General features: G+C 36.5%; 1 protein-coding gene and 1 long non-coding RNA gene across 4 annotated transcripts in view; one reads left to right on the top strand and one right to left on the bottom strand.

Moving 5' to 3' along the window:
• LOC121113382 overlaps positions 1-12,967 on the top strand; it is a 76,625-nt gene extending 63,658 nt beyond the window's left edge. The window contains exons 3-4 of the long non-coding RNA XR_005861289.1: positions 1,357-1,480; positions 7,138-12,967. This is a non-coding gene — a long non-coding RNA (uncharacterized LOC121113382). The remainder of the gene's footprint in view (positions 1-1,356; positions 1,481-7,137) is intronic.
• Positions 1-25,336, bottom strand: part of PDE11A (phosphodiesterase 11A) — a 127,380-nt gene that overhangs the window by 54,007 nt on the left and 48,037 nt on the right. For 2 of the 3 annotated variants that reach the window (XM_040703608.2, XM_040703610.1), the window contains exons 3-10: positions 18,891-18,980; positions 16,112-16,252; positions 13,844-13,908; positions 9,069-9,204; positions 7,687-7,762; positions 6,171-6,238; positions 5,719-5,811; positions 2,787-2,837 (exon numbers count right to left, since the gene is read on the bottom strand). In XM_040703608.2, coding sequence (XP_040559542.1) covers positions 2,787-2,837; positions 5,719-5,811; positions 6,171-6,238; positions 7,687-7,762; positions 9,069-9,204; positions 13,844-13,908; positions 16,112-16,252; positions 18,891-18,980 — 720 coding nt within the window. The remainder of the gene's footprint in view (positions 1-2,786; positions 2,838-5,718; positions 5,812-6,170; positions 6,239-7,686; positions 7,763-9,068; positions 9,205-13,843; positions 13,909-16,111; positions 16,253-18,890; positions 18,981-25,336) is intronic. The other variant, XM_040703609.2, reaches the window with a different exon arrangement.

The following is a 25,336-nucleotide window of genomic DNA, read 5'->3' as shown; positions in this document are numbered from 1 at the left end:
ACCACACTGCCTCCGAGCTGCACATCGGCCCTGTGCCTCCTGAGTATGGTGTGCCTGCTAGCATCAGTGCTAACAAATCCCAAAAGCTTTAATGCAAATACTGAAAAGGACTGATGACATGAATTTTTAGAATAATGATTCACATAATTAGGTATTCTTCTGAGAAAAATACCTCCATTCACTAATGGAACATTTTCTACTCATATAAGCATTTTTAAACTTGGCTTTCAGATTTTTATAATGAAAGCTACATTCAAGTAACATCAGAATTGGAATCCCTTCAAAAATGTGCAAAAACAGCTTGATATGAATCAATGTTGCCATTTTGCTTTCAGACAGTTGTAGACACCTGATATGAAACAGTCCAATTGCATTCCATGGTCTGTTATCTTACCCTTGTTTTTCATCATCCAAAACTGTAAACTTCTCCCTGTATTGTCCAGCCCCACAACCAATGGTACTTCACATATCATCTCATTCAAACAGCTGAAAAAAGGTGCTTCTGTCAAAAGCCAGTAGAGATCTCCTGGCATTACTCTCATTTAGATGTTTCTATCAAGGGCGTTGCTCCTGTTCTGACTGTACAAGAACATCAGGTAAATCATAACAGACATTTTCACTGACATGTGCCAATAAATCACTGAAAGAAATGGAGACACTTTAGCCCCAAACACTTCCAAAGGGAGAAACTGTTTACTAGCTAGTCCAGTCTGCAAGATGACCCTCAAATAACAAAGGGCTTCCACAGAATATAACAATATCACAAACAATGATAAGGAACAGATTTCTAGGTAGGTAGGATACCCCAGGAGAACTTGGCAGGAAGACCAGCTGCCAGAACTCCGCAAGAGGGAAGACAGGAACAATTTTATCCCATAGATGGATGACCCTCTCTGAGCTCTATGTTGAGAACCCATAATGCAAGCTGGTCTTCTCTCTCTCTCTCTCCCTCTCCCTTTCTCTCTCTCTAAGATCATTAGTGTAGGACACTACAAAGGCTACCCAGCACTCATTTTTTGGGGGGAATTGAAAGCAAGACAAATAGATATAGGAGAGTATATTCTTCTGAAAAAAAAAAAAGTCATCTTACTTTAAGCATTACTCTATTATGGTCCTTATTTTCTCATCTCTATCATTTATTTAAAAACATAGCTATTGTGCTTTCTAACGAACACTTTTCGTTTCTTTTACCTTACCATTTACAGTTAAATGAATAGTTTTATGTCTTCAAGGTAAATAGATAATGACAACATATTCCTTATTTGGAAACTAGCAAATCTATTACTGAGGACACCTCCTCACACTAGCATCTGAGTTTAAAACAAACAAAAAAGTAACAGTGAGACTTTATTTCAGCTACATATACCAATATGGAGAGCTGTCTTCCAATGGTTGACTGTCAAGAAGAAAGACTCTCTGGAATTCAGCAAGATATTTGCTACATCTTGGCAGAAGCTATATTACATGCTATTATTCTAAGGTAAATTAAAATACCAAAGATACAATGAAACATTTATGATCCTTCATTTTTTTCACTCATCTCTTGTGCAGTGCTTGGTGTTCTGTAATTCAAAGTACAATTTAGTAAGCACATTGAAGCACTTTCTGATCTTCAAGTAACTTGCTTCCAGTAATCTAAACTTCATTTTAGAAAGGTGTGGGCAACTGCACTAAGATCTACAATATTATATAAAGATTATTTTACCTTGTCACCAGTTACTGTTGCAGTAATAAGGCACAGCTTTCATTTGGGCTGTAATCTACCAGATGATTAATGAACTACCAAGTGCTGCCCTTCCACAGCCCAGGGAACTCACTAGTACCTGTTCTGCTAAGTCACTCACAGCTTTCATCATAACCACCTCCATCATACAGAGAAGTTGTGGCTAGAAAGGCAAGTTGTAAAGCAGCCATCAAGCACCGATCAGATGCCAGAAAGTCACACCAGGAGATGTGATCAGTGTAGATTTTGCAACAGCCCAGATCTTGCCACAGCCTCCAGATGTACACTATGTAGAGGAGACTAACACTGGTATCTGCCACAGGAGCTTCTCAGACAGCTCTGGGAAACTACACCACAGACCTGTCGCAGACAAATAAAGGCCACCAAGTTTCCCTAGGGTTATCTCAAGCAGAAAAGGGCAAAGCATATCACAAAAACAGCTCTGGAGTGCCGGCAGCATTGAAAGAGCAAGGTCACAATTTCCCCCACCCTCTACTCCTTGGCAAGGCAGAATTTGGCATGAATGCATAATTATTGATTCCTAGCAGTGCTGAGTTCAGCATGTACTGCTCTACACTTTTGCCCAGGGCACTTCAAGAAGTTGGAAGAGGATTTCTTACCTTTATGTCCATCCTTTAGAGACTACTCACAGTCTTGACTGTGAATCCTCTACTTTGTTAGTAAACACAAGGAAGCTTCCATGCTATAAGCAAAGCCTAATCTTTTCCCCATTTTCTCTAGTTTTTTCCTTAGCTGTCACTGTGGTATGATTTCCCCATGGTTGCTCTTGCTAAGGAAGCCACCAAACCCATACTGATGTGTAGTTCCAGCAGCCAGTGATGGTACCACGATATTTTGCTTCTGTGCACCTATCACTGCATCTCTTCGTCATGTTAAAGATTTTATTTTCCACTCTCTGTCTGACAGCCTAACACATAATGCGTCCTTCCATGACATATTGCTAATTATGATTTCTACTTCTGATATAAAATAAAATGTTAATCTGCATGCACTTTAATTTGCTGTTATGTTCTCAGAAATAATTAAAAACTTAAGTCCTTACCTTAAATTTATCAACTTCTGCCTTCGAACATGTTGCATGATAAGATAAAACCTGCCCCAGAAAAAAATATAAAAAACACTTTTTGTAGAATCAACAAGAAATAGAGCTCTGTACTGCAGTCTCATCAATGATTTTAAAAACAAATTTAATTAATAGATATTCATGATAATTCAGTTCTGAATATCAACATACAATTATTAATTGCAGGTTATTATGCGGCATTTATGTTTTAGGTAATTTTATAGTGCAATGTGGACAGCAAGTAATTTTATAAGTGCTCCTACACTGTTATCCTGGAGTTCTGCAATTAAAATAGAAAGAATTTAATGTAAAAATAACTGTAGATTTATAGACATTAAATAATGCCTTTTGCTACACCGTAGAGCTTTAATGCCTCTGCTAATGGCACATCATTGCATGCAAATTAGCACCTCTGTGCTACTCCTGACATTCTCTTCATTTCTGTCTTGGAGAAGAAAGCATCAAATATAATCCATAAAGTACTGTGTATCTGGTGTAACAACCTAAAAGTATGCATACATTTACATGGCATACATTATATACTTATATGAAGATACTAGCATTGAACAATCACTCCAGAGGGTACAAAAGCCATCCTGAGCAGGGTAGGAGGCAATAGTCCACAGGAGAGCTTGGAAAGCCAGAGTACTTCTACCAAGAATCTCCTCACCCCACAGCAACAACTAGTCTGCTCGTATGATAGAGCTTTGATATAGCCTTTTAATTTTAAAATTGCTTTCATATACAAATGTTTCTGCTACTCATACAAATAACCAAACACTCTTACAAACGCCCTTGGCTTGCAATACCTTGTGGCAATAAATCCAAGCTGTATTTACTCATATCAGTTTTAAAGATGTTGACTTTTACAGTAACAGGAAATCCCTGCACTACGAAAGATTAGATTACAAATGCCAATTTACTTGTTCTATGCCATGCTTTACTTTCCATAACTATATATCATATCCTTCCTCAAAAAGTATCTATTTCCTGCCCTAATGTAGTTTCTCTTGGAAATTTGTAAAATTAGGGGAAAAAAGTATTCTGCTTATGACAGATTACACTTAATACCAAAATTCTTGTCATGCTTCTCCTTTAGCTGCATTCATATCCCTGTTGATTTTTACTGTCCTCTCTAATATTCATTATTCTAATTTTTTCAATCATACACAATTTTTGAATCCTTAAAGTCAATCTTTCCTCAGCATTTATTTACTTTCTTGGTTTTCTATTTATTAGTCAGTCTTACAAGAATTGTATCTCTGTGTTTGGTAAGAATCTTAAAATAGTATAAATCAAATTGATTTTATATGATAACAATGTCATCCTGAAATGTCACTCATCATCACCCTAGCTAAATGCATACACATTAATATTCTATTACTGAGAAATGAACTCACAGCCCTTCAACATATACCCTTCTGTTGTACAGTATTTTTCTGTTATGTCTTATGAGTTGTCATTCATTTATAGAGGGAATTACTCTTTTGTGAAGCACAGCAGCCATTTATCAAAGCTATTATTTATATTCAAGTTATATGGCTACAAGTCTTTTTTAGATCTAAGAAAGAAGCCGTATTATAAAGCAAGAAATTTAAATTTTCTGAATTTCAGTAGTAAATAAATTTCTATGTTAACTTTTATATCTATCTATCTATCTATCTATATATATATAAAGTGTGATGCCTGCGACTACTTTTTTTTTTTTCTTGCCAGGAAGAGTATTCAGTCTAAGCTATTATATTGCACAAATTACTGCAGTCGGTGAGAGTTTGTAGTAATTAATGACTGGGACGTGTAAGGAAGGAATCTTTGCAGCAGGCCAGAACAGCAAAGGTTTTCACTTCCCCTCCAAAACACATAAATAATAATCAAAATGCTACTAATGCTTAGAATGATTTCGAAAAGACTTAACATGTTTACATGCTGTATGGGATAGATACATAGACAAGTATCTTCAACCCTAAGGGAAAGGAGGAAAAAAATGCTATCCTTCTTAGCAATCCAGTTTGGTTCGATTTTTGTTATAACACAGAAAAATTCCTATGTCATTCAGACTAATGCTGGTGTTTCGGTTCTTATCACAACGGTGACTACAGTATAAATCTGAAGGAGCTGCACAGTTACAAGTGTGCCCACATCGGGGCTATCTAGATCTTTTTTTTTTTTTTTTTTTTTTTTTTTTACAAGATGTGAAATTTATTATAATACTAAACTCATACAAAGCTACTCCTTCATTGAAGGAATCTTATAAAAATTATGAGTCTAGCATAATGCTTCCAAAAACACATTAAATTTTATTCAAACCTTGCTCAGTTGATTCAGTTAGGAATAATGTAAATCTCTAAAGCTGTCCTCAAAGTTCAAATCTTTGTCCTCGTGATTTTTTTCCCCACTGTCTTATGTACAAAATTTCCAGAATATAATAGAGAATAGAACCTCATTGTTGAATCAGCTTGTAAAAGCTACTGTTTTTTGTAATGTTCTGCATTCTAGAGTCTGTTTTACTGGAGCAGGTAAGTTTTGCTCTTCATGAATGGGGGAAAAACACAGGAAAAGAAATTCTTTCGAAGTTAGTGGAGGAAGACAAACATCAGTTTCTTATCCATTCAACTGCTCTGAATGCTATGTAGACAGGCAGTGTGCTAGAAGACCATCATGTGTTTGCTCTGATCTACAACAGCAGAGCTTCTACTGATCACTTTTTTCCTGTTCACACTACTTTTCATTCACAGCACTAGAAAAGAAAAACAACAGGCAGTTTCCCTTCAGTATTTCTGTAAAACAATGCTCTAAGGTGCAGAAGTAGATAAAGAAAATGATGCTAAGTACAATAAATTCAGAAGCAGTAGCTTTCTGTACATGTAACGCTTGTGAATCACAAAGAAGTTTCATTAAGAAGTACACATACATCAAGAGCCACAGACTGTTTTGCCCAGGATTTCTTCACTTGGTCATACATAATTGTGTTGTTGATGCCCAGGCCACAGAAAATAACAAAGGCCTAAAATGAGAGAAAGGTGGGAGGAAGAAGAGAGAAAATCTATTATCATTTTGTTATAATACAAACAAAGATGAATGCTGACTTAACAACTGAAAAGAAATTGCCTAGAAGTGTTAGCAATGTTTATGCAAGTTACCTTGAGAATGAATGTAAGTCACTGGCCTCAATTAGATGAGAATGATCAGATGCAAGAACAATTTCAGACAAGATGCAGCCTTATTGAGTGCTTCTGAGAACTAACCACAAACACAGATAACATATTCTTCCCACCTCCCTTAAATAGGCTGAAAGAACATCACCCAGAGATATCAAATCCTGCTGAAAAAGTGTGTTTCTGCTACAAGATTGAAGTCTCTTACCTCAAACAATCGCTGGTCAGCATCATCAAAAGGCTTCCCATCAAGTCTGTTCAACACTTGAGCTACCCCTTTAGAAAGAGTTAATATAAACTGTAATCTTTATTCACTAAAATAATAATGCAGAATACTTTCTTTAACAGTAACATTTAAAATACATTTCTCAAACTGGAAAGCAAAATTGCAAATATTTATCAAGAAAAAAAAAATAAGCAGGCATCAATATGTGGAGGTCTGTCTGTTTTGATACCAGCACTGCTTATTATCTTTCAGCTGTTAGTCTTTGTTCTGTAAGTATTACATTGGGGAACTAAGCAAAGTGACTCCCAGTGCTTTTCAGAAAAGGTTAAATATCTCTTTTGGAAAGGATTTCACAAACAGAGTAAAGTTAGTAGTCCTAGCAATTTGAAGTTAAAGTAATTTACCAAAACTGACCTTCATTCCTAAGTGTCAGCTAATTTAACAACACCTGAGCGTGTAAGAACCATTTTTTTCCTCTTTCTCGTGACTGGTCCACAGATTCATTGAACAATGAAAAAAATAGTTTCCTTACACCACCTGGAAGCATTCAAAGCTCTTGGCTCTAGCTGAACAGAGTTCTACTGCAACAAACCATTTCTACTTCATTTAGCTAAGCTTACCCTTAGACAAACGCTATGAACTATCAGCTTCTGAGGGTTGAGTTTCCCTTCTACTTTTCTCAGGTAATACGCACTTCACAACAAACAATGAGCTGTATATTTAAAAGGCTCACTTCCCACAGCATCTCTATTGATAAAGCTCAAAGATCCTGATTCTGCATGGCACTGAGTACTTTCAAAGCAATCCTGATGCCAGCTCTCACCAACTGCCACAACATACAGGGATGCAAGTATTGTAAGTCTAAATTGATATAGCTTTGACTTGAAATCTTCTGAGGAATGCTGAGGAGGAAACCGGTGCTGATTTATGAATATTATTCTTTTTTCAGCCAAAAGCCAGTAAGAATGCAGGACCAACAGCAGGTGTATCGTTGTTGGGAAGCCTCCTATCAAGCAGACAATAAAACCCTATCACATCTTAATCCAGCCCACACTGCTGCCACAGGCAACCCTGACAGCTGCCTCTGTCTCTCTGGTAAGTCATCCCTAGCTGTGTGTTTTACCATTAAAGAGGGAAACTGTCTGGCAGGACTGCAGAAACAGTTGCATGAGTTATATACAAAAATGGCAGACCCACAAAAAAGTATCAAAGCACAACAAACTTTTTTCATTAATATCGTTAGCATTTCAGTTTTCATTGTGTTTGTTTTCAAATTTCAATACCATATATAACTTAACAATGACACAATGGGAAAGCTGAAAAAGTCCATACAGTATCCAAGTCAAAACATCCCTTCTTGGATACTTAGCATGCATCCTAGGTACCGTAACTTCTTAACAATATTCAGCTGGGAAAAAGAAGAAAAGGAACACAGAATTAAAAAGACAATTCAATTTACATTAGCACAAAAATGGTGCAGCTATGAGGAAGTTCTTACCTATTATTTGGTGGCTGCTATTCCATATAGGAACACAGAGAACAGACCTTATGTGAAAGCCAAAGATCTGGTCAGCCTAAAATGTAGAAATGAGAGCTTCCATTATGCTCCTCTTTTACTGCACCTGACTATCCGTAGAAATAATTGATTTCAACAATTGAATTTAAGAGTAAAACTTTCACATGAACCCACCAACAGAAAATAATCGCTGCCCTTTGTATCAAATGATTTTTTTTTCTATATATAAATTGGGCAGTACTTCAAATGGAGTAACTGAAAACCAAATAGAAGATGAATGAATTATTCAGGACGTAACATACTGAAAGTACAACTGCAAACATAGCAAGGATTGGCATGCTTTATTTCAGCATATCTCTTTGGCAAGGAATAGACCCCAGGCATTAATTGTACTTCTAGAAATTCTGAATAAATTAGCATTAGCACAGGTTTTTTTGAACATTTTTTTTTACAGCCGAATCCTTTTAATTTTCTTCTTTTTTGACAAAGTCTTCTGGTGTGGGCCCTATTATCCATGACAGAGATAATAAAACTGGAACCAAGGAAACTCTTGCACGAAATACTTCCAAGCACACTTACTGTAGTGTTATGGTTTGGTAAGCTTGCTGAATAAGACTGTCCACTGATTCATGTGCCACTAAACTGCTGGCCAAGTTATATATTGCTATGTCCCATAGCAATATTGGACAGAATGCAGTGAAGACTTCATCTTTCCCTATGCCTTTTACATTTATTCAGGTAGTATGCATATATATATATATATATATATATATATGCATACATATTTTTATCTTCCTAGCTGTGACTGAAACTAATACCATAGGATACATGCAAATCTATTAGGAGCAATATTCATCTTGGAGGAATAACTAGCCCAATGCGTACATTTGTTTTGTGCAAACTACCACATTAAGGGGGTAGTTGACTAAGTTAGATCACAAACAACATTTGTCTCTTTAGATTCTGGTTCTGTTTACATTCCATGTGCACAGTCCAGGTCACTCTGACAGCTAGCTAACATCATAGCTGACATTGCTAACATCAACAGCAGTATTTTCAGCAACGAAAATCAATTTGTGTAAATCTCAAAGTACTTGATAGTGGAAGGTATTGCTTAAATATTAACTAAAAAAGAATCACCAAGAGGCCAGTAACTGCCTGTAGTCATACACTAATTCAGTGACGTGTTTGCTGTATAAAGTCACATCAATACCAGCAGGCCTCAACAAGGACATACCGGAAAGAAAATAATTCACAACTAATACACTCAATTTTACAGTACCTTGAACGTAACTATAAAACTGCATTACATTATTTGCAATGCCAAAAATACAATGTTATGTTCACATTTCTAAAAATCTTACTTCAGCATCAAAGCGAGGATCCTGATAGGCATCACTAATATTCACTGGGAGACCCGTGGAAGCTACAAGTTCAGCAATGCTGTTATTTATTAGCCAGTCAGAGTAAGATGATGATTTCTCCACACCTTCTTTGAAACTATCAGAAGATATAGCAAGAGAAGGAAAGAACAAAGTCAACATTGCTTGAATGTCCAGCACGTTTTACAGGCATTCTCATAGGAACTGCAGAACTGTTTACAGTTACTAATGGTTACTAAGCATTATCTGTGGAGCAATAATTTGCTATTTACTGAAAGAGTACATAAAAAAAAAATATCACCTTTACACAACTCCTTTGACTGAAAATAGCACTGATCTTTCATGTTACTTACATATTTAATAATGAAATCCACTGACATATGGATCAATAACAGGATCATGTTCGCATCTCTGTGGGAAATAAGCCTGAAACCAGTACTAAAAATTTTCTGTAAAGCTACCTGAAAGCACAGAATTTCAGATTTTAATTTTTCAAATTAGGCTTATAACTTGGGTATTTTAGTCCATATTTCCAATGATTCTTTGTCATGTGAAATGGTTTTTGTTTTTAATTTTCATCTGCAGTGCTAGATCAGAGTGGCAAGTAGAAGGGGATTGTGAAATGAGTCTTGAAATCAATAATGTAAGTGTGTTACAGTAGGTGGATCCTGGTAGATATATAATACATGAATGTTTCCTCCTTGACTGACCTTCTGCCACAACTACTAAAGGGCTACAGAGCATAAAATACAAGAACTGTGAGCTCAACACACCACACTCCACCTCATCTCGTGCTGAAAACTGTGTCTACACAGACCTTGAAAATCCTCACCCATTCACTTATCTACTCAGCGGGAAAATTCTCACTGACTTACTGCAAACAGGTTTTTATGTCTGACAAGCAGTAGCCATTTGTGTGAATCTCTGTATGCATACTATCAGCTTTGAGAATAAAACTGATCAACACCTGAGACATTACCAAGAAGAAAGTGACTGAACAGCTGTGGAGAAGACCACAATGGCTTGAAACGTCAAAGTAGTGGATAAGATGAAGACATATGCACAGTAAAATGCTCAGAAGACTCAATCAGAATGAAAGAATTGATTTTTGTTGGCCACATTAATTTTCTGGAAGTTAATTCCACTAAGTCATTCCTTTGAAAGAAAACCCAATATTCCTAAAAGGCTATAAATAAAGATAATAATAATGATTTACACAAAGAAATCTAAGTGTATCAGCTTTAATTTGGGATAAGGAATTTGAGTGACTGTAATAAATGTTGCATGTGCACTTTGACAGAAGCCTTTACTGAAAGAAAATATTTTTGAGCTAAGTGAGAAAATTTATTTGTATGACATAAGATTTATTTCAGGACATCAATATACTTGAGAAGTGAAAGAAAAAGATCTTTCAGGATAAGAATGTAATTTCAAATGCATAGATCCCACTTCATGTCTTAAAAATCTGGATACTTTCATTATAATGTAAGACTTTAAATTGGGTTTGGAGTATAACTGTCCAGCATTTTAAACAGTAAATAATTTCAAGTCAGGAATAAGTTTTAAAAGTATGTTCTACTGCATCATTCCCAATCCCTGCAAGTGTTTTACAACCACGTTCTGAAGAGAGACACTTGACTTTCACCAGAGGAAATATCAATGTTTAATTCTGATGCACATCACAGCCAGCTGGCTCCCTCTCTTTTCTCAGCAGCTCAGAACAATCCAAATTGCCTCTAAAAATCACAAGCAACAATATCCTTCATACCATGGAAAGCCATGGGCTGAGCTACTGGACTAATGCAGGCAGCTGTATGCCACTGCCTCCTGTTTTGCCTACACACAGGCAGAAGCATCATGTGCCAGACAGAAAAGAATACTCTGCTGCTCTAAGAGCACCAAGTGGTGCTGCAGGCTTCCCTCACACAGCTGCATTCTTGTGATCTTCCCAAAAGAGATATTCTCTGACGGGGGCAGCCAGAAGCACAGCTACCTTTAATCCTCTCTAAATTCATGTAAACCCTTTCTACTCCTATGACTAGAAGAGCAGAAATATGCCTTAAGAAGCATAAAAACACTGCATGGAATGAGGTGGTGCAGAAGTGAGCATCATTCCTAGGGATGACAACAATGAAACAGCAGTAGCATGGATTTCTGCACTTTCTCTGTGCCTGCCCAACTGGGAAAGAGCTCAGATATTTTCTCAGCAAGCAGCTCACACAAGCCAAGGTTTCTCACCTTCTCACTGCCTCTGATATTTAAGTTGTTGAATAGCAATCTCAGCTACATCATCCACTAAGATGCCTTCAGTGCAGGAAAGACATGGCTCACAGCACCTGCCCCCCTGTACCCAGGATACATCCAAACTGAACTCAAGGCTTCAAAGATTCAGGTAGCTTTCTTTCAAAGAGAGAAGAACTTTAAAAACTGCACTTCAAGAATAAAGTGATTGTCATAAAGGACAGTATCTTATGAATCAGAACTGAACTTGATCCTGGCATGTGCTGGAATCTGTCAAACTGAACAGATAAATTCAAGTGCAGTCTTGCAAGGTATTTCTTTATAACCAACAGCAATTGGACATGAGTATTCATTATAATGTTCAAGGACTAAAATGGTAAACTTTTACCACACAGAGATGAAAAAGGCAAAAGAAAAACTAATTTATTCTAAAACCAAAGGAGGAAAAGTTAGAACCTAATATGATACGTTGTCCTTGGACTTTCTCTCTCCTCCAAATAAAACTTAGAGGCTGAGAATGGTTCTAGTTATAATCTCTTTGGATTTCCACTGAAATTTCAAAATAGTAATATTTATCTCCACTGGAGTCATTATTAAGAAACCCATCTTGCCATTTTTTTTTTCCTATATGACGCTACATTAGTTAAGTCCATAGAATGTGGAATGAAAAGGGCAAAACTCACTAGAAGAAATGCTCAAATGCCAAGGGCTTCTGGCATTGTTCTGTATCCTAAATAACCTTTATTTTCCCACTATAGTGCCAACAACTCAAGCTGTGCCTGTGCTAGATCCAAACGTGATGTCATATCTGTCAGTCTGAACTTTATCTTTGTAAAAACCAGTTTCTCCCCCCACTGGATGGAAAAAAGAAAGAAAAGCAGTCTTTACATTAAAATGCACAGAAATTTATGTTTATAATTCTTACTAATAGTTTGCATGTGTTTATTCATCTCTCTGACTGAAGTTAAAACAATCTTGACTACAAACAGTGCAGACTACTACAAATTGCTTTTTGGTAACAGGCTAACATAACTATGGTAACAAGAAACAAGCCAGCTTGGTTATTTTGACACCAGTCTACACTGTGTTGACTAATCTGGCTACTGATCAAGTATGACAAAGATGGGAATAACAACCACATCTCTCAATTCACACCTCTGACCCCTAACAAAAGGGATGTATATTCACCCATTTAATTGACCTAGGAAAGAGCAATTGGTACCCCGATGCTCTTTCTCAAAGGGACTAAGTTATGATTCCCAGATGGATAAACAGATTATTTATTCATATTTAAACTGTAAAGTGATTTTTTTTTTATCATTTGCTTTCCTTTTCAGTTTTCTCTCAATAATCCATCTCTTCAGTGGTGGCTAGGGCACAAAAGAGATCTAGTTTCTGTCTGTCTTTCTGTGTGGACCTGGACTCTGCTGTCAGCTAGTAAATTTTGTAATTCTGTGACATCAATCTATGAAAAACCTTAAGAATTAGGAGCTGTCGTAATTTGGAGTACAATGTGCACATTCACCTTAATGAAATGTCAATTTCTTACCGCAATGGAGGTAGAGAAGAAAAGCACTAAAGGCAGGAAATTATCCATAAATATAGTTCAAAAGCTGCTTGAAAAAAGGGCTTGTGGCAAAGCACAGAGTAATCTTCAAGCCTGCTATGTATTGCAAGATGGGCAGAAGGCAAGGCTTATACCATTATGGCAACAATTCCACATGGGAAATTATAATTTAGAGTAGGTATCATTTTATTTTGCACTCAATATATATGAGTTAGTCATTGCTTTAGGGTCTTAAAAGATGGGAGAAAACTTCTCACAATATCCCTGAAACTTCATCTGCTTATTTGATATTTAGGATGTTTCATGTGAACTTCAGTGTTACCAGTTATATTATCTGGTAGGTATTAATACAATAATCCCACAAAAAGCTCTCTTACTGCTTACAATTAGCCCTTTATCAATGTTTAAATACAGATCCTATTAAGCAAAACACATACATTTGTTTTGACTGGACTCCCACACCAGAGTTACTCACAGGAATGTAATTTTTAGCAGATGTTCTGTGAGGTTATTAGGCTTTATAACTTGACAAGAACAGAAATCAAATCCTACTGGAAACCCTTCAATGCAAATGTAAGGGGGCATTTTGTAAAAGATCAACAGAGAATTTAAAACAATTTTGTAACTTTTTACTCTAGCACTTATTATGCAAAACAACATTTGTGTATTTTCCACAAGTTCAACAACAAAAATCATCAGTAGTTTCCTGGTTTCTCTTTTGAGATGCTAATATAATGTTATATCAGTACATATAGCAATATTAACATGTATTTATTAAAGCATTTTTCCATTTGAAGTGAGAAGAGGAATCTTGTTCAAGTAAAAACAGTAAGCTGACATTTTTCAAGCAAATCTATCTAAAGTTCCATAACAAAGAAAAGCCAAGATCAAGCATATTTAAAACTGAAAAATAAAGCAATCCATTACCATAGAAGACATGAGCACCAACCTGTTTTCAGTATCAGCACTGCATTTTGGAGACAGCAGCTCAAAGGACTTTGTAAATTTCACTACCTGTCACATAAGTAAAAGGAATTTAAAATTGTTGTTAAAATTACAAATATGTAAGTAAACAATACTGCTGTATTTAAACCATATTTTTCTCCAATGAACCTACAACAAAGAATTAAATCTGTATTTCCTCATTGGAGAACTCATGTAAAAAGTTATTATGCGCCATTCATAAAACAAACAATACCAAATCAAATGATAGCTTAATGAAGTATGAAGAATAGAAATCTTTTCTGCAACAGTATGCTTCCCTTTAAAGGTCTTTGGAACATAAGCTATAGAGCTTTACCCAGATCTTTTTTTTTTTTCTTTAAATGGAAAAGTAAACAGAAATATGCTTTTGCAGTAATTGCAATCTCTTTTCCTTGAACTACGTGTCAACAGTACACAAACAAAGCATTTTAAGAGTAGCTGATGCAACACAGAACATAGATAATGGTTATAGATGTTAAAGAACATCCACCTTCCATTTCAGTTCTGTATTGTACATGTTTTTCACACAGTATATGGATGATACTTGAGACGTGGCTTAGCATTAAGTTAGTCTATGAAAATCCATTTTGATATAAAGGTTAACCCTTTGAAATAGGGAAAACTGGGAAAAATCGCTTTGTCACTTGTTAAAATATATAAATGAGCATTAAGATGCCATTATCCTATTCCAAATTAACCTAAATTTAATGATTATTTAGAAAAACACAAGGGTTTGTTCTTTTTAGGCTTCTCTGAATACAGTCAAATTTCACAGTCAAATTTCAGTATTTGGTCTAGATGAATGAGAATACTGTGTGTAGTTTGGAAAAAAAACCTCCATGTGTTCAATGGTAGAAAAAGTACCAAGAGCAGAAAAAAATGAAATGCCATCCACCGTCTGCTACAAACACAATATACTACCACTCTACAAAAAATAAAAATGATATTATACTTTCAAACATAGGAATGTAATAGAAGTATATCATTTAATTTAAAAAGAAATGTGGGGGGATTAGTATGAGAAAAACTAGAAACATTAAAATTATAAAGGAGAACATACATTAAATACAAAGCTATGTTGTGCTTTCATGAATGCTAGCGTAATTTAGGGCATACTCCATGGAAAGTACTTAATTTCTGTTAGTTTAAATGAAATGAGAATCATAGCTTTCCTCCAGGAAATAAGTAGTTTTTCTGCCATGTGCACAGTCTTGTGATTCTCTGATAATCATTTAGACTCTCACTGATCCACAACAAATCAATTACAGAGTCAGTGAATCTGAAGAAACTTGGATAGAAAAGTATGCTTCAACTACTGCTTTAATCAGTAGAAAGGAAGACAGATTGTGTTCAAAACACTGAAGGGAGACACCAATATAAAGGTAGCTACTTATTTTACTCCTGATTACAACAATCATAACAACGTTTACGTTCCTAAAAGAGGCTCTCATTTAAAGTGTCCTTGCAAAGGTTCATGCCAAAATGAAATCCAACTTTGGACAGATAGTTTCATATGGCTTACCTCTACCTGCTCAGCTTAAGAGCTCTGCAATGAAATAGTTATTCCCTGATCAAATGGACAGAGCAATCGGAAGAACCAAGAATAATGTTGAATGTAATGTTTTCACTTCACCTGCTCAATGCAAAAGCTTTCTTCTACCACAAGAACAAGTGCAGTTCTAAAACTGCTTGTAGGCAGCACCTGCTCAATAAGATATTAGCCTGAAAACATCAACAAGGTCATAAGTTCCAGGTAAATGTAAACAAAGCTACAGACAGGATTTTTCTTTCCTTCTAGTGGCTATGTCATGAAAGAAAGATGCCAAGCAAACGGATGATTGATAACAAATCAGGTCCCTAGTTTTTATTAAGCATATCAAAGAAGTGCTTGCCATCCTAGCTGCTCTGCAGTGCTAGTTCCATCACACATTCAGCTGTGAAGGACAGCTAAACTTCTGGGTCACAGCACTGACAGATTCTTCAACAACTTACAGGTCCCACATTAAATACCTTTAACAAACAGAAGGAATCATAGAAATACATTTCATTTTCCCTTCAAACAAGTGGTACTGGATAAAGGTACATACAGCCGGTATGTAACTTGCATTGAAGAATTATATGCTGGTAGAATTCTTGCTATCCAACGCTTACCATACAGTAAAAAAAAAAAAAAAAAAAAGCTGCTACACTACTCATCTATTAACCCTTCAACAAGAGGTGCAGATATACTCACTGGTGATTCAATATCTTCCAGAAGTAATACTGAACACCGTTCACACTTGAGAAGAGTCTGGGCCCGATGCATAATTTTCTTGACAATTTTCTCTAAGTCAGTTTGTTCTTCAAAGAGGTCATTCACTACTTCCAGTAAAGCCTGTATACAAGGAGAGAGAACTCTTGTACTGATCACAGAACACATAAATATATGGAGCATTGCAAGGAGTCAATCTTTGTGGTCTTGATTTTAGTACGAGCGATAAACTGAAATCTTCATTCACATGAAGCTCTTAGTGATTATGGCAAATAGAGTCAGCGGCATGTGGTCAGAGGGGTATCTAGAAAAAGAAATAAGTACACATCTCTATACTCAAAACTGACCACAATTCAACTCCTAGCAATAAAAAGGGAATCTTACAAACTATTTCATTTTGGTCCAAAAATGAAACAATGGCTGGAATTCAATCCCCCAAGTATGCAGTATGAATTGAGCTACTTGATTTGCTATACTGAATTTGCTCGTGCATTTATGCTCATTTTATTTCCCACTTCACACGTTCAAAATTTGAGAGAAAAGATGATATTAATGCTTTTATATCCCAACAGCGCTCTGATCCCATTTTTACCACTAACAATTTATTTATGAAATACAATGATCTAAAATGAAGAGGTCTCATTCTCATTTCATCACCTACAAAAACAATAGGTCATGATCTTTCTTACAAGTTCAAAAAAGGTCCAAAGCTTTTTCCTTTTTTCTGGCTTAAGGCAATGAAACTAAAAAAACCACCCACATAGATAAGCATAAAAACGTTAGTGGTCTTAGCTATCCCAATGCAGTGGTCGTCAAAATGTTGATCACGGTCACTGAAGTTGCCACTGCTCATACCCTCACTGACGGGGAGGCCAAAATATGGGTTTATACCTATCACATTTTACTTGCCAACTATTTTCAGTCATGAACTAGCCAAAGCTGAAGACCGTAAACAGGTCATAAACACAAGTACAGACTACTGTACAGCTGTAAAATGGCAACAAATATTTATTATGCCTCCCATGGATGAAGCACTAAGAAAAAATACCTGCATTACTAATCCTATTTCCTAATATGTCCACCCACCAGAATTGACCGTTTTCTGATGACAAATGAGAACATCCAAAATACTCTTCTGCAGAACGTCTCTCAGAAGATTAAATGCTACTTCCTCAAAAGCCTGTCATTGTTCCCAGCAGGCTGGGAATCTGTAGCAAATTTTAAATCCCTAAGTGCTCAAAACATTTTGTTTCAACATCAAACAAAGTAAAGCACCACTGCCAGTGGCAGAAAAACATTTTTTTTCCAAGCCTCCTCCACGTCTCCACACCCAAAATATAGTAGTTGCTAGTCAGACCTGGACAAAAGACAAGCTCAAATATTGAATGATCTTTACATCCACACATTATTAGAATGGGCTACTTTTAGTTTTCAGATGGGTGGAAATCACTAACCTTCATACATGAAAAGCACTAAAATTCAAGCAATGAAAATGTTAGTGCTCAATACAAGGACCAACCCCACTGTAGTTTCCTCAGCTTTGTGAAGTAAGATTTGTTAGACACTCCAGATAGTATTTCAACTGAAAATTCAGTGTGAAATCAGGAAAAAACTTTCCAAACCACCGTTTCATTTCTTTAAAAAATAAAATCTCTCCAAAAAGCAAAGGGCATGTGAGCTCAGCGTTACTTTCACTTCCTTGGAGCCTTCTATCCCAACTCACACGTATCATTAGCAACCATGAGTAACATGAGTAACATATCTATGCAGATACATGCTGTCGAAATCTTTCACAAACAAATCTTTGCTTGCTTACTTTTACAAAGATGAATCTAAATTATTCACACATGAATTGAATACTGCAAATCCAGCATGCCAAAGTTTTGATATTTCTGGAGTTTTACTAGAGTTTGAATCACTGCCAGTGTAACTCTTTCTACTGCACTGTGTCACCAGCACAATTGTCTCAGTACTCCAAAACAAGAAACTGACATCAGGAAACAACAGATACCACCAAGAGCTTTTCCTCCCACGTTCCCTGCTTGCTGTCTTAGTAAAGTTCGCTATCTGTGGGAAATGCGTCCTTGGAAATAAAATATAGTTAAAACAGTCTGCTTAGCAAACAAGTACGTATAGCTGGAATCTGAAAGAACAAAAGATGAAGATTTGACACTGGTCCAACATATGAGGACTGCTCAAAAAAGCACTGCCTCCTATTTTATTATGTTGGTCCACAACATCAGAGGTGGACACTGCTGATATGGCATTAGAGTCTGAACCTGCCAGTATTCTGTTACATGTTGTTGTCGTGATAGATGGCAGCAGAGGGGCAGTCTGGTAAAATAGCATCTGAAATGGAAGTGCATAAGAAGCAAAGGTGTGTCACTGAATTCCTCGCAGAAAAAAATGGCAACCACTGACACTCATTGACACTTGCTGAATTGTTTATGGAGACCAAACAGTGGATGTGAGCACACTGAGGCAGTGGGTGACACGTTTCAGCAGTGGTGACAGCAGCATGAAAGAAGCCATGTTCTGGTCAGCTACAGAGCTTTTTATGAGCATAGCACGCAGGCTCTTTTTCATCACCAGCAAAAATGCATAGCTAATGGTGGTGTCTATGTTAAAAAAATAGCGTTTTGTCTCTGATAACTTGCTCTATCCAATAGTGTATTTGTGCTCTTTCTAGCTAAGGTAGTTTCCATAGAAATAAATAGGAGGCATTACTTTTGGAGCGACTTACTTACATTTTGTTACTCACCCTGCTTCTGTCATATTCCTTCCTTGAAGCTGCAAATAGCTGGGCATTGGATATGGCAATCCCACAGAATGGGAGGTACATCTGCATCACCTAATGCCAAAAGAAACATCCAGTCATTAAAAACAACTGCAGTTAAACAATCACGTTATTGACGAAGAGACAAACTTAAGTGACATCTCTCAGGAAAGTCTCAAGACCACTCACTCTTCGTTAGAAAACTGTATACAAGCAAAATCACCACAGACAAGGCACAGAAAATGGATGGATCTCAGGTCAAACCGGAAGGAAAGAAAAATGCATTTGAGTTCACAGGTCCCTCTATGGCTTGACTGGAAAACTGTGATTTTTGAGTCCAGAAACTGTCTTCTGAAGGCGATATTAAAATATGTAGACATTGCAGCTTCTCCAGCAAAAGTATTTTTCTTATTTTTCTGGATTGCCTTTGTTCTAATCCTAAAGTAAAAACTGAAAACAGCAATCTTGAGTCACATTCCTGCTGATTTTTAGAGTACACAGATTTTGCAGAATAGCAGCTGAGTATAACACAGCACATCCATCCCAAAACTTTTAGTCATAGAACTGATTGTCTTCTCAGTGGGGGGAAGGAGGTTCAAGATATGCTCAAGAAAATTCCAGAGAAGAGAGATCAAAGGCAAATTAAGTTGAAATGAATGAAAAAAAAAAAAAAATGCAAGGTTTGCATCTGCAAGATAATTCATATTTATTTAATTCTCTGACAGGACCAAGTTGGGCCTTCATGCATGATCATACATTAAGAAAGACTGCACAGGAGGGACTGGGAAATAATTTTGAGATGCAAACTGACCATATTTTAGACTGGCTCTGAGTGACACAAACTATTCTACTCAAATGCCCGAATGTCTGTAGGATTGACACTTTTCACAAGGATGTTGATGCACTGAAGACTAATAATATTAACATATTTAAGCCACATAAAAATAACAAGCCTATAGCACTTAGTGCAGAGCAGTTCAAAGTGTAGGAAGTAGATTTTATAACTGCTGAATGGTCTTAACATTTGCCAAGCCAATGGGAGTTGGAGCTCTCTGTGCTTACAGTAAGCCCCTCTGTATACCTGAAGTGATGTGAAAGAAGAGAACATTAGGTGGTTAGCAGAATATATGGAAGGGCATACATAAGGCATCAATAGTCCTTGATGCCTTTGGACAAAACGCTTGATGAGGGAAGCACTGAAATGGTATCATCACAAAGGAAGGTATATCAGGTTCATTTTTAAAACTATAATCATTTCTGTAGCACCATCATCATCTTTGTATGTCATACGTATGACCTCCTCCTTTTTGGTTATCAAATACATAAATAAATGAAATTTGTAAGCGGAAGATCCTTTCCAGTTAAAAATTAGTAATAATGTTAGAGCAGCTAACCTTCTCACCAGTCTGTCAACTGAGAGATCCACTGCAAGCTGTACTCTCCCGTGAGAATTTTTGGCATTGAAAAACTTGCATTTGTCTTTGAAGCTTCGTTTAATTAGGAAGTTATTGCTAACTCAGGGAAGCGGACTATTAAGACTATTTGAAGGAAAAAATAAGAAAAAAACCAACAACAAACAACAACCGATAGCTGTAATCACTCAGAAGAACCAAAACACTCTGCAGCAATTTCTGTTCAACTTCATCTTCCTTAAACATTCTGTAGACTATGGGTCTACTTAATTTGTGTTTGCATGAGTTTTCTAAGAGGATTTTCATATCCTTTGACTTTTGCACCTTCACAGCTGCCACTCTGTCACAGGAAGTGCAGACTTCATACTGTAGTCTTTATACTACAAACACCTATACTGCTATTTTGGAAACACTTTTGTCTTCCTCCACGATGGTTCCCTCTAAAGAAGAATTATACGCTTCAGATTTGACAAACCATTACCTTTGTGGAAAGGCAGTAATTAAACTGGTAATTAAAAAGTCAACTATCACAACAGGTCTGCAGGGAAGAGTACAAGAAATGAGAGAGAAATTCTGAAACACAATCGCTGAAGGGGTCATTTTTGTCTAAGAACTCATCTGAGATAATAGTGCCTATTTGAAATTAGATTTTACTTATAAAATGAAGCAAAACCTTACCTATATTTTCTTGTAATAATACTAAACACCACAGCCAAGTAAAAGACGACCAAGGAAGAGCTACAGAGCAGAAAAAAAATTAACTGAGAAAAATCTGTCATAATTAACATGTATCATAGTGAGACTCAATATATTGTTTTATTTAATAAAAATAAGTAAAAGTTAGTACTAATTGTCCACACTCTGGAACTTCTTATTCAGCATAATGTGATGTCATGGTTATAGAAAGCATATGAGAAGTTTTAGAAAGATGAAAATACAATACTGAAAAACACCACTTTCCAGAATTTGTATTCCATTTCCTATGTAGAAAGCAACATCCATGAAATGCTGGTTCATGAAATGTCAAGAGTTTGGCAAGTTGCTGACTTATGTCATCCTTTTCATCACTCAAACTAATTGTGTAAGGTTAGCACAACTAAAACTGACACCAAGTACCAAACTGTTAATTACAATCAGTAGAAGAAAATAAATGTTGACAACTATCAAGGAAAATGTATTAAAAAAATAAAATCAACTGTTAGTTGATAGTTGATAGAGAGAAACCACCCTGTAATAACAAGTAAATCAACTATCACTGTTTATTACTGGAGATCACGTGTCAAAGCAAAAGCCTACTGTCGTTCCTTTCCTACTTTCTGAACAGTAAGGGCAACTGCTGTCTAATGAATCTTTGGCGAATTGTAATACCATTCCATATATAGACATTTCTAATGGTAACTGAATTTTAAATAAGGTTTTTTTCATCCAAAATTACAGAATAGAGTAGATATCATTTATCACATTTTGACCTTAAGTACTCAAGACTGCTTTCTCATTTATTTTGCGATGTTTAAGAGAAATGAAGTCTTTACAAGCATCTCCAACCTACTGATGTTACAGCTGTTGATAATCCAAATCAATTAAGTAACAATACTGAAGTCTTCTCTGCCCGAGCCACACATTGTAACGAGCTGTTATTGTTATGCTAGATTCCCTTGGAGCATTTTCCCTCTGAAGGGAAAAAACAGAAAGAACTGAGGAAATAGAAGGAGCAGAGAAAATGGCACATAACACCCTTTCTTCCTCCCTTGAAGTTACAGGTATGCTATTAGAGACCTTTTGGTGCTCCAACACATTGCATTACAGAATAGCAATGCACTGTAATTCTATTTCCCTTCCTGCTGATTATTACTATGGCTCCTTAAATAGAAGCATTTTACTTATAATAACATAAAAGCACAGTCCATGTGCTTTGGTAATGTAGTATTGATTTTTGATAACAGCAAATAAATTAGGTGGAAGTCTAAATCGTATCGAAAAGACAGATTATAGCTGGTCATAGATACACTGTTATGCAGCATGTCGCAGCAATGGGCACAGATACCACACACGGTCATTTTAACTTGCCTCTGAGAGATTATCTTGTCAAGAAGGAGCTGTTTTCTTTTTCCCTGTCTGTGATTCTTCCCGTAGCACTGGGCAGGCCACACAAGCTCTACATAGGTTTTACCAAATTGTTTTATTATGCAGTAAAGCCTACCTGATGCTGAAACTTGTAAAGGTATCACTGACACCCAGACCAAAGCTGGGGTATGCTGCATGTTTCAGTTATAATAATGCACAAAATGTGCATGGGATTTGTGGAAAAAACAGTTCATATCCACTTTCAAAAAACAAAAACTATTTCCCTTTGCCTTAAGGAGATTTAAAAAAATATTTTTGAAGGAATATGTAGAGCACCTGAAAGGAAATTTCCTTCCATATTTAATTTGAACTAATGAGAGGAGAAGAGTGTGCAGATTTATTAAACAAAGCAAATTGCTAAGAAAGCAAATTGACAAAATATGAAAACATCAGGAATATAGCTTCACCAGATATATCTTGTTCATTTATTCTAGCAAATAAGATTAGCTGTAATGACTCATCACAGTACCTTGCAGCATATTAACAAACAAATCAGTAAATTTATAATAGTATATTTTATTAAAATAACGTTCAATCCAAATAACAAGCTAATCTAATGAACCTACCGAGATGCTGGAAGAGACAGCTATTTGTTCTGGTGCCAAATAGAAGGCATTCAGATAACTGCAGATTAACAATATTATACTGTGAATTACTTGGGCATAGAGGGGCCAGGTAACCTGACACATTTTTTCATAGTTAACAGTGCAGCAAGCACAGAACCCTCAGCAACTACAGCTGCCTCAAGTTCACAATGGTATACAAAAGCTAAGAAGTTGTATCCATTCACAGAATGCTCAATGTTTTATCAGGGCAAGAAACCCTCTACAGAAAGAAGGTAAAGCAATAGGAATTAATTCAATATCTCATCCTCTTCATTTCTAAATTTTATTAGTTTGTTATGGGATATCTTATACCAGGAGTACAAAAACACAAATAGCAAGGGAGCAAACAGAGTAAGCACTGGAAGCTGCAGTATTCTATCGTGCAACCAATAACATTTTTAGGCAAGGTCTGAAGCTGATCCATCTTTTCTGGAAAAATAAAACAGCTGCCCTGACCACTGTTGCTCCTTCCTTCCTGCAGAAAGATGTAATCCCATAGCTTCAGTATCTCCACACATTTTTCAACTGTTAAAGTTAGACCTTTAAATCGGCAAACAACCATTGAAGCAATAGCTTGATATTCGGAAGAACAAAGCATTACAAAATTCCACTGTATTAACATCCAGGACAAGAAGGCTGCAAATAAATGTGCACTTGTTTCGTTGTTTTTTTATGGCATCAGTTCTGAAATGCAGACCAGTTCTTCTGCAGAATTTCAGAATATAGCCTTCCACATGATTCCTCTGTTCACAATTACAATTTTATAGACCAAAAGTTCTATATCTGGCTTCACAATTGTCAGTGTTGGGACAACTATCCTAATGCCTTAAGATGTAGCACTCATTAGCCTTTCATCTGGCTTTTCACTCATGCCAAGATATAGACAGAATTTAAGTTAATAAGATACTTGTAATATTTCTCTGAACTGCTAAAATAAGGAGTTTCTGTGGTGATCCGGTCTTGAGTGTCATAGTAACTTCATACGTGATATAAACCTTATTACCATTAGAAACAGGCAGGACCAGGCCGAGCTCCTTCTGACAATGCCAGGGCTCAGAGCACACCAACATTTCCTTCATCAAACAGCCTGGGGAAGATGGTGCCTTACTGAACCAACAATTCCTGTTTCTGCTGCCCAAGAACATCTCTCTGCTAGCTCCTACATTCAAAATTTGAAATAAGCCTATTTTCTTATTGGGTGTCTTATGGGTAATAAAGTTTTGAAATTTTCAGTTCATGAAAAGGTACAAAAAGCCTTTAGTTTCCTAACCACAGTATTTGATTTTCTCAAAGAGTACAAGCTCTACATCAACTACAAACCAGTAAGTATGAAATGTAATTTGCAGATCTCATTGTATGCTTTTATTTTTAATGACAGAGATGATGAGGACGAGAAAGCTGCACACATGCAGACCTGCAGTGCAGAAAGTTATTTGCTAATCATGAAAAACAGCCAGTGCTGCAATGGCAGCACACTGCAGAGGTAAAAATGCTAGCTTCATGCTGCTGGCTGGAAAGCAGCCCTGAATTCAGCTTCAGCGAAATGCAATGACATTTACCTTGCCTCCCCCACAGGCTGTTTTGCCTGCACTAAGCATTCTCAGAGAGCACCCAGTGCCATAACTATTTGATGGATACAATCTAACTCAGGAATATCATCGTGCTCCAAGCATCCCTCTGTCTGTAGTCACAAAAGATAGCAATTTGGATACCTGATGGAGATAAGAAGCCTCTCAGTAAGGTTGGACTACTCAAAATGACACAAACTAGAGGTTAAACTCCCAGTGAACACTTGTCTGGTTCAACTTTCATCTTCAGGGGTCGGAGGAGGCACTTCTTTTTATACAGTTTATTTGGTGAGGCTGAGGGGGAAGCAAGGAAATTGAGGCTTCCTAGAGAGAGAAAAATATCCCTGTAAAGTAAATATTTTTACATTAAAGTTGGAAATGTTTTATAAATATACTTAAAAACAAGCCAGGGAAGCCGGCTGCCCCTTGAAACATTTTCTGAAGTGTTAAAAATAGGTTCAGTGAATGAAATATTTTACTCAATTCTGAAAATGTGAAACTAAAATTGATTGCAAAATGGTTAAGCACAAGTGCTCAGTCAAACTCCATTGCCTTCTGCCAACTGTGCGGTGCCTGGCTACCCGTGCCTCTGCTAAAAACCTGATCACCACCTAGATTTTCAGCTCCCAGAAATGGTTTTCAAAATTATTTTTCCATTCCAAGCATGGACCAAACCTTTGCTTGGTAGAGACATCCCATGAATTATAGGCATACAAACTCAG

The sequence above is a fragment of the Gallus gallus genome, chromosome 7 (genome assembly GCF_016699485.2).
Source record: "Gallus gallus isolate bGalGal1 chromosome 7, bGalGal1.mat.broiler.GRCg7b, whole genome shotgun sequence".
NCBI classification, from domain to species: Eukaryota; Metazoa; Chordata; class Aves; order Galliformes; family Phasianidae; genus Gallus; species Gallus gallus.
This window is presented reverse-complemented; position numbering and strand designations above follow the sequence as displayed.